The following is a 10,155-nucleotide window of genomic DNA, read 5'->3' on the forward strand; positions in this document are numbered from 1 at the left end:
GCTTAACTTTGTTCAAAATTTTAATAAAACTAAATTACACTTTTAATTTGATGTATGAGTTCTCACACGTATGAATGTTGCACCGAATTTATAATACCCTTCACAAAAACAAAAGAATCCATTTCAAACTTGATTTTGAAGGTATGTACATATGCATGTACATATACCGTTAAATAAAAATTTTTTCATCGAGGGTACGATTTCTATAGGTTAGTTTGTATGGCAGCTGGTGGTCCGATCTGAATAATTTCTTCGGAGATTGTATTGTAAGTAAAGATCAAGGCAAAATAAAAACGCGATTTAAAAGTAAAAATAAAAATTGGCATAAATTTGATTGCAAACGAAATTCTGTCAATTTAAATTTTTGATATTCCCGAGCGTCACAGAAGAGTCCTACATGTCTGGCAATACCTGAGCAGTGTTGTTAAATGATGSTCCCTCAGTGCCCAATTATTCAAACAAAAGTGAGGTCGGGGTATATGGCTATTTTTAGTTAATTGTCATAACCCAATATTAACATATTAATTATTTTTCCAATCATTTCTCACCATTTAATACAACTAGCAAGCAAATTGAAGAAATATGTATCAATATAACATTTTTACAAATGCAAAGACAATTTTACCACGATACTGTGAAAATCACCACAGACTGTGTTGTTTTATCAGCGAATTATTTTGTTGCACACTGCTCATCAGCTGTATTTATTTACATTTAGGAAATGGGATTCGTTTGAGCTGTTGGACTGGTTAACTCGTTGCTGCAAATTCATTGTTTAATATTATCAACTTTAATAAAACATGTAAATACGAATTGTTTTTATATGGTTCTACAATAACAACAAAATTGTTCGTGTGAAAAGCTATCGAAGTAAACTAACAGTTTATTATCACTAAACAAAATGGCACGAATTGAAAGAGCAGGCAGTGAGTTCTGCGCTATTGGCGCACCAGAACCACAGTGCCTTTGTTCGAAGAAACAACAATTTTTAAATATGATACAAAACGCCGTGAATATGGATTCAATATTAATTAAACAACTCACTGGAAAATATGAAATACCATATTGGGAAACAGTTTACCATGTATTGTTCATTCTATGTACGATTATTCCGGTTGTATTTTTCTTTGCGATTGCGCGCATTGCCTGCCAAMAGTTGGAAAAGAAAACGTCTGTCGGTTTTTTCGGGAAGTTTATTATCGAATTCGTAATAATTGTTATACCCACAGTGTTATTTGTAAATGTGCTAAATAGTTATGTTGGTTATGTGCTCATAGTTTTCGGTCTTTATGTTTTGGTGACATTATATTGCAATTATAAAACAAAAACACTTAAAAATCAGTGTTACAATTTGGGCGGTAGCCGATCATACATTTTGACTTTAGTTCGTGCAATTATAAATTTGCTTACAGCGCTTTGTATACTGGCAGTTGATTTTACTTGCTTTCCGAAAGATTTTCGAAAAACACGACGTTATGGTGCTGGACTTATGGACGTTGGCATTGGATTATTTGTTTTCGCTATGGGTGCCGTATCGCGACCACCAAAGAAACCTGCAGACTTTAAACGTGTTATGTACATTGTGTTGCCGTTACTCTTYTTAGGTCTATCGCGTACTCTCATTATATTACATATAAATTATAATCAAGATGTACATGAATATGGACAACACTTGAACGCTTTCTTTACATTGGGGCTCACTAAGTTGTTGGGTTCCTCACTTAGTGGTCTTGTAAAGAGCGGTTCGGCACATGTCGCCACCGGTGCGGGTAAGCATTACATTAGCGCAAATTTTGTTATATAAACTAAAAAAACTAATATTTGTATATTATAGCAATCGCAGTCATACACGAATTTAGTCTGCAGTTTTTCATATCACAATTTGTTATGGACGCTCATATCCCACGAGATGCCTTTGTACCAGCGAATCGCGAGGGAATTTTCTCACTGCCCGGTTTCGTTGTTATATATTTGATATCAATTGTGATTGGCMAAGCACTACGTGTTAGCGACGGTCTTGTGAGCTATAAAGTACTGCTAAATAAATTACTAGCGTTTGGCTTAGCGAGCATTGGACTTTGGCTGTGTGTAATTAGCTGTATATTTACAATTTCAATTGCGCGTGTCACCTGCAATTTGGGCTATATACTGTGGATTTTAGCCATAGCGCTAACTATGATTTTTATTTCCATGTTAGTATTTCATTTGGTTTTAAATATCAGTTGGTCAACTAGGGACAGTAAGACAACAGACGAGACTTATACAAAAACCGCGCCATTACTAGGATCTGCATCAACTTCGGATGCAAATGTACTACCCACGCTAGTGGAAGCAGTAAATAAAAACGGTCTAACATTTTTCCTATTAGCTAATGTGCTTACGGGTTTTGTAAATATGTTTTTAGAGCCAAGTGAACGATATGATAACGAGAGTATTTTTATATTAACCATTTATTTGCTGATATCGATCGGATTCGTTCAAATACTATATCGTTGGAATATTCGATTAGCCTAACAATTAACATATCGTGCACAAACAAGAAGCACTCTTTAAGTATATAAAATAAAATTGTGTTATATTAACATGTAAATAAATATGTGTGTGGATTTTATCAACGTTATACCTGTGAACAAAAAATTTGACTGTATTTATATATATGTATGTATATTGTAAAAATAATTGTATATATTGTATTTAAAAACAGAAAATAACAATATTGAAAAGCTAATATTYTAAATTAATAAAGTTGTAAAACGTTAAGCTTTCACATATTAAACTGAATTGTGCTCAATTAATCCAAAGCGGCGTAATAATTTTTATTTTTGCTGTTTAGAAATACAGGAATACATATTCATTTAGCTCCAGTTTTGATTAGCTAGGAATGTGAGATATATTCACAAGCGCTGTATATAATAGCTGGATTACTTCAGTACTGAGAAGTTTAAATAATCATTGATTTCAAATTAAAAGAGAAACGGTTGGAGCTTTTTGGGGCCGATAATAATTGTTTTCTCTGTCCTCATGAAGTTATTTTGTTTAATATGGCATTACGGTATTTATAGATTACAATCTCATTGCCAACCTGTCAGTAATGCGCCTATATAAATTTCATGAGCTACACTAGCCTACTACGGTCATATAGTTTGTTTTTGAAAGTTAAAGTAATGCATTGAAATTTATGACATCGACTACACAAAATCCACACAATACTCTCAGTGTACTTCAACACACCGATTATATCGATACCAGCCAATAGATTCAGTGTTAGGGTGATAAGAGCAAATTAGCACGTTATTTACCTTATCACCGTCAATGAAACCTAATTGACTTGTAGCCTTAGGAAGTTTACCTAAATATAGGGATATTTAAAACAAAAATAAAAGTTAACTTCGGCTGCACTGCAGCTATAATACCCATCACAAGCGTATTTTTTCACAGCATTAATACTGATTTTGATCGGTTAGCTTCTATGGCAGCGATATGCATTAGTGATCCGATTTTTTTACAAGATTGTAGTGCTTAGACAATATATCTCTGCCAAATTTCCTGAAGATATCTTGTTAAATAAAGAAGTTTTCCATACAAGGACTTAATTTTTATCGGTCAGTCTGCATGACAGCTATATGCTATAGTTATCCGATCTGAATGATTTCTAAGATTATTGTAGCGCTGACTTGGACATTAATCTCTGTCAAATTTAGTGAAGATATCTTGTCAAATAAAAAAGTTTTCCATACTAGGACTTAATTTTCATCGGTCGTCTGCATGACAGCTATATGCTTTAGTTATCCGATCTAAAAGATTGCTAAGAAGATTGTAGCGCTGACTTGGACATTAATCTCTGCGAAATTTCCTGAAGAAGTATTGTCAAATAAAAAAGTTTTCCTTACAAGGACTTAATTTTTATCGGTCAGTTTGTATGAGAGCTATACGCTATAGGGGTCCGAACTGAACGATTTGTTAGGAGATTGTAGCCCTGGCTTGAACAATAATATATACCAAAATTCGTGAAGATAGTTTCTCAAATAAGGAAGTTTTCCTTACAGAGACTTTATTTTGGTGGGTCAATTTGTACGGCAGCTATATGCTATAGTGGTCCGATATCCGAAATTCCCACAAATAATCAACTGCTTGAAGAAAAAAAGGATGTGTACACATTTTCAGATTAATTTCTCAAAAACTGAGGGAGTAGTTTGAGTATATACAGATCGACATGGGTAAATCGACTCAGCTACTTTATAGGTTCTTCAGCGTTTCTTTTTGCGTATTACAAACGCTAAGTTAACTATTTTTGTATAATCTCAAACTCAGAAACTCATCTAATCTCATCGCTGATATTCACCAAATACATTTGTGTAAATAATTGAACTTTCATCATTTATTACTACCGAAACTTATTCGAGACACGAGTACTCGCAAAGGCAACACACAAAACAGGACATAATTTAAGATACCGAACAAGAAGCTTATAGGAAGGAACATACATATAGTCAGAATTTATTTTTAACAGCAAACAGTGTTCAATTGGAGCGTTCACTCCATGCTTTTTTGATCTTCCAACGCTGATCACCCAGCACCACTTGCAGCGCATCCATATAATCACATTCGCGAAATGGAATCTCATGCACCACACGTCCGAAACTGTCCGATATATAGAGCGTATGTTCATCATCCACTTTGGAATTGTAAGAGACGTCTTGAGGGTTTGCTTCTTCAAATACTTTGGAATCTCTTAGCGGTATGGCTTGTTGTCTCGTAAGACTGCCCTCACAGCGGTAACGAGTTTGATTTGGCTTTTGCTGTGTTTTCAGTTGTTCTTGCTGATGCCGTTGTTTTTGTGCTTTGTGATAATTTTGTTGCAACTCCATTTGCAATTGTTTCGTGCGTTGGCCCTGATGTTGCTTTTGTGTTCTGAGGCGTTGTTCGTGCTGCTCATCGGGGTCTTCGTCGACAGCCGTGGTCGAGGAGTTCGAACGGAAGTTGGAACGGATGGGSATGCATGAGCGCAGCTGCGCCGGTTCCGAGTCTAAAAATTGTTCGAAAAAGCGGCTGTGTGTTGTGAAATTGCCCGTCGCTGAAAAGGCGGACGATGTGGACTTTTCCGGACGACTACGCATAAATTCGATGTGCTCTTTGATGTTGGCGACCTCAAGTAATTTAATTCTCCTCTCGGTACGATATATTTTTGACATGCGATACAACAACAATACTACATAAAAATTTAACACAAAGATGATGGTCCAGAAGATTTGCGTTAAATTTTGAAGATTCAATTCTATTAACATTATATTTTATCTAATTTTTTTTTTTTTAACAAATTACTTTATATTTGGCATTTATTACTAATGTGAAAAGCAAGGTCTACGTTGCCAAGCGAAGAAATCTCGGTTTAATATTGATGATCAAAAAGTTTGTATATTGAAAACATTTCTGTATATTTGATTTGTCTTTGCTTGTTTCAATATTTGGTTGTATGGTGTTGCCAGCTAAAGAAGCTTTTTCGAAAATATATTTATTCACTAGAATTATTTTAATTACGAATCTTATAAAAGCTTTTACTTTTACAGAATGAGCTTTCGCCAAAAGCCTGAATAAGTTTTACAAGCAAGCTTTTTACCGAAAGCTTTTTGGAGCATTTGACCCTAACCACAGCGTTAACTTTTCCTACAATGGCACTCACGGTTAAACGATGCCATATACCAATGAAGGACTATCAAATATGCCAAAAAGTTCGTCGTTCAAAGCTTTTAGCATAACGATATAGAATTCTTGAAGTGAAAAGCTTTTACGAACAGTACAGAGCAAAATAAAAACTATTTGGAATATTTGGAACATATAGTGATTCGGATCTAAATACGGTTCTTTTCCGCTTTATAGATTGACTACCTTACAGATGGGGTGACCTCTTGGGATGAAGAAAATTAGATTCAACATCTCCAAGCGACTTCTTCAGTGGCATGAAATTATCCTTTTTACAGATGAAACAATTTTCATAGTCGAGAAAGCTTTTAATAAACAAAACGAAAAAATCCTCGCAATAACTTCCGAAAACGCAAAAAATGTGATTCCAAGAGTTCAACGTGGACACCATCCAGCTGCTGTAATGGATTGATGTGGAGTCTCCTGGAAGGGAACCTTCTTTACCATTACGAAATTGGGGTTACAGMTAGGTTAAAAGTTTAATAGATGATGATTTAGAAGGCGTGGTAAAACTTATAAGCAATACACTCTTCGATGAAAAGCATTGTACTATGCAGCAAGACTCTGCTTGAGCACACAAGGTAAAAACAATCCAGAATTGGCTTAAAACTGATATTCATGAGTTCAAAGCTGATGAACTTTAGCCGTGTGGAAGTAGATATTTGAATATATTAGACTACAATTTGGTCGTCATCAAAAGGAGGGTCTCTCATTTGAGGTTTATTAGTTTTCATTGGGGCGTTTTTTCCCAAACCCAGGTTTTTCGGCTACTCTGAGGATACTTGCTCTAACACCGAAAGCCTCCTGAGCTGCTTTTTACTCACTTGCATGAACTTCTACACATGACTCTATCTATCGGCTATAATAGCGTAAGCGGTTTCTACGAAGAAGAGGAAGTGGAGATCACGGCCTGTCGAAGACTGTACAGATATTTGAGGACTCTCAATCTCTGTTTCGAGAGTATCAACTATAGTTATAGAGTCTAATAAGAAAGAAATAACTCTCAAAGCCTTTCGGCCATCGTAGCAGAGCAGAGAGTCAACGAACGAGTTTAATCAATGAAACGATTAACATCGTTTACTTTAGTAGATACAAGTCTCAAATTCGATAGTAAAATCATTCAGTACCTATTGAACACACGAGACTTTAAGTTAAGTGAGCCTCACTACTTTRCAGCCACAAATATTTTCCCTGCTAAGCAAAATCGGGTTTCTACTAAAAGAGAAAATCATCCGTGTTCTTTTCGACCAGTTTTGATGTTTTCTCTAAACTCGTTTGCTTTCAAATGTCATATTCCTTTTGGGATACAAAGTTTCGTCAAAATTATTTTCACAACATATATTAAAATATGTTAAGATCTTCCAAAATTTTTAACTGCATTTAAGAAGGGAACCGCAATCATCACTACTCAGCTGAGACCATCTGAACGGATAGAAATATTTTAACAGTCAAAATTTTTTAAGTATTCGTCGTAGAAACACAATTTTATTTAAGCTCCATATGGCTCAAGCGAACCTTGAGAATCTTTGCACAGCTTTATGTGCGACAGAAGACCCGGTGCCTGCTTATCCACTGATAGCGCGCACATTAAAAAAGAATTCACCGCCAGCCTGCGACGCCTTCGGACCATTTCCAGATGAGACCATTGTGTCGGGTATCGATCGTGCGCTCTATCTTATGGGCGCACGGCGCGTACAGGAGTTTCTGCACCTACCCACACCATCGCTGGACTCGAGTAATAGCGACATTTCGCTTACCGTATCGCAAGTGTCTTGCCCGAATTCACATAAACCGTGTCGTAAATGTAGCACGGTCATAACATCGGGTAGGTTTTTCGATTTAAGTAAATTTTGATACTGAATTTACTTCTTTTTTCGCTCACAGATACCAAGGACAAAAATAAATTACCAAGCTGCTTGAAAGTGACCAAAACATGCACTTGTCCCAAATGTCGGGCCAGCACAGCACAAACGATGACCTTCTCTAAAAAGCCCTGCTGTTGTTGTGGTAGTTCGTCAGCACGCTCGTCTAAAAGTAGCTTAGCATCGCATGTACAAATCTGTGAACCACCCAAGTCAGTGAATCCGCTGAAACGTTCATTTTCGATGTGCTCACTGGCCTGCCGAAAGTTAAAGCAAATGTTGACCTTTCCATCAAGCGATGGCCAGAATTCAAAATGGTTGTGGGCACGAATACATTCCACAGAGAACGGCTGTCAAGTCTATGAGATATTCAAAAACTCCAATGTGTGCACACATCCGTCGGAGTTTGAGAAGCAACGGATGCCACAAGTCATCTTCGTCGTATTGCAAAATGGCGCTATAATGCCCTTCGAAATCTTGCCCTCACACTAAGGAAGAAAGCGAGGAGAAGAGAGAAAGAAAGAGTGCGAGRGAAACGGTGGATTTTTATATCTCCACTATATATGTATACATGAGTATTTCGGTATTTATAACTGCTTTTTATTATGTTAAAAACTAAAAATATATACAAATAATGTACTTGTACTTTTAAGAAAGTTAAACGTGTATTTGGTGGCTTTTGATACCTTAAGTATGAGATCATATGAGTATATCTGCCTAGATTTGGCACGATTGACAACAGACCAACGAATGTAAGGTAATTTTACATTTACTCAGGGCTTACGTCTCATGAAACTTCAACTCAATTTCATGTTAAAATTTGGCCTTGCTCGAGTTCATGATCCTTGATCGTTTACTCTATTGATCTTCAAGCCTTGCAACCATCTGATATCTGAGTAATACGTTAATAGAAAGCGGCATTTCAAGCTCCTTACGTACAGCTGCAAACGAGTCCATTGGTTTTCGGAAAGGTGTAATGTCGCACTGTAAGGTTCTATCGAGCGTATTATGGGAAAGATTAAAGTCTACCGTCAACAAACTGATTGGACCTTATCAGTGTGGTTTTAGGCCTAAAAAATCAACAACTGAGCAGATATTCACCATGCGGTAAATATTGGAAAAGAGACACACCACGTCTTCGTCGATTTCAAAGCTGCTTTTGACAGCACGAAAAGGAGCTAACTGGAGACAAGTCGACTTCTTCTGGAGAMTCTYYTCTWTTCGCTCATACCARTTTTGYTCCCGAATTCAGGTGATGCTATTCTAAAATTTTGAGATTTCGGATTACATAACCTAAAAATAAATTAAGATTCTAAATAAAGGTTTAAGCAAAGATAAGTTGCCCACAGCTTCGTAATAGTTTCCACTAACCCTTAACTTACTATCCTACTACTTATATCCGACAGTAACCCAAAATAATCACTTGTGCGCAACGTTTCCCTTCAAGCATTCAGTCGAAAAAAAAATTCCTAACTATAGAAGACATGGGAAAGGTTTTCAATGATCAAATTATAAAAATTTTATGTGCAAAAAATTTTAATAAAGTACAAAATGAAGTTGGCGAACCGAATTTGAAAGAGCAGTCTTCGTGTGTRCGACGTGGCGAGAGTTACGTCGTCTTTTTGGATCGTGATCATCGCAAACAATTGCAACAACAAATGGGTGGTAAGGATTTCAAATTGGCTGCAACGGAGCAATCACTCTGCAAGCTCGGCCAAACACCGGCCAGCATGGATATGAGTGCGGCGGCTGTSAATGGTGGCGATGATAATTGGTTGAAACGAACGCTCAGCCTGAAGYGTGCCGGTAGCAATACGGGCAGTCTGAAAACGCAAATTTGTGAGAGCATAAGCGCSTTGCTGCCGAAACGTGTGGTGGATATGTTGACGCCACGTATGCGTAGCAATGAAAATGAGCGCGTAACGCCTTCGGTGTTCGGGCCGTTTCTCGATGAGCCGGTGTGCGGATTTATCGATCGTTTGTTCTATTGTATTTGTATGATGTTCGGCATGGAAATGGAGTCGCAGGAGCCGTGTGTSGRTGTGCTGGCGAGAGGTGGATAGTTGTGCATTAAAGAGTTCGTGGCGTTCACACTGTAAATTATTGATTGGATGAAAATTGTGTGAATTTTTTTCGAAATAAAATTTCATATAGAAAATCGTTAAACTATATGATTATTTTGCAGAGAAAAAGTTATAGTAGATATAATAAGACTCAGATGAACACTGCTTTAAGTCCATTTYTCTCTATACTTTCTTCCATAATATTTTTTCTTAAATCACGATTCACACAATTTTATGCCCTCTCCCGCCTACCCGCTTTCACCTGTCTGGGAGACTTCGTTGCAGATAAGATTTCTATTAAGGAAATGACAAAAATTACTGCTATTGTCCTGTCGGATTTGCGCTCTAAGGCAGCACAAACAGCAAAGGTTAAGGTTAAACCAAAAAGAAGCGCAAACAGGATATTCAATTTCCCAGCGAGGCAGCGTGTGGCGGCTTAGGGCGCTCAGTGGCGTGGGGAGACGGCGCATAGTCTATTGAAAGAAGTGTGTATGCGGGGAAAAAAAGAAGCGGATTAGGCGTAAATGACC

General features: G+C 37.0%; 3 protein-coding genes across 4 annotated transcripts; 2 read left to right on the forward strand and 1 right to left on the reverse strand.

The window, feature by feature from the left end:
* The first annotated feature begins 668 nt into the window (after positions 1–668).
* On the forward strand, positions 669–2,663 carry LOC108966586 (phosphatidylinositol-glycan biosynthesis class W protein-like). The gene is made up of 2 exons (XM_018929578.1): positions 669–1,769; positions 1,835–2,663. Exons 1-2 carry the CDS (start codon positions 902–904, stop codon positions 2,512–2,514), a joined length of 1,548 nt encoding a protein of 515 aa, XP_018785123.1. The 5' UTR covers positions 669–901; the 3' UTR covers positions 2,515–2,663.
* A 1,693-nt stretch (positions 2,664–4,356) lies between these two features.
* LOC108966592 lies at positions 4,357–5,420 on the reverse strand. The gene has a single exon (XM_018929584.1). It carries the CDS (start codon positions 5,283–5,285, stop codon positions 4,521–4,523), a length of 765 nt encoding a protein of 254 aa, XP_018785129.1. The 5' UTR covers positions 5,286–5,420; the 3' UTR covers positions 4,357–4,520.
* A 1,586-nt stretch (positions 5,421–7,006) lies between these two features.
* Positions 7,007–8,286, forward strand: LOC108966593. 2 transcript variants are annotated; one of them, XR_001993191.1, is made up of 3 exons: positions 7,007–7,525; positions 7,585–8,145; positions 8,216–8,286. XR_001993191.1 is itself a non-coding variant. In XM_018929585.1 (2 exons), the coding sequence occupies exons 1-2, from the start codon at positions 7,201–7,203 to the stop codon at positions 8,052–8,054; spliced, it is 795 nt and encodes a 264-aa protein (XP_018785130.1). In that variant the 5' UTR covers positions 7,007–7,200; the 3' UTR covers positions 8,055–8,148. The 2 variants fall into 2 exon arrangements, 1 of the variants encoding a protein (XP_018785130.1); XM_018929585.1 differs by lacking the exon at positions 8,216–8,286 and having other exon boundaries at positions 7,585–8,148.
* Positions 8,287–10,155: the final 1,869 nt, after the last annotated feature.

The sequence above is a fragment of the Bactrocera latifrons genome, unplaced genomic scaffold (assembly GCF_001853355.1).
Source record: "Bactrocera latifrons isolate USDA-ARS-PBARC rearing strain unplaced genomic scaffold, ASM185335v1 scaffold_165, whole genome shotgun sequence".
In the NCBI taxonomy this organism is placed as follows: Eukaryota; Metazoa; Arthropoda; class Insecta; order Diptera; family Tephritidae; genus Bactrocera; species Bactrocera latifrons.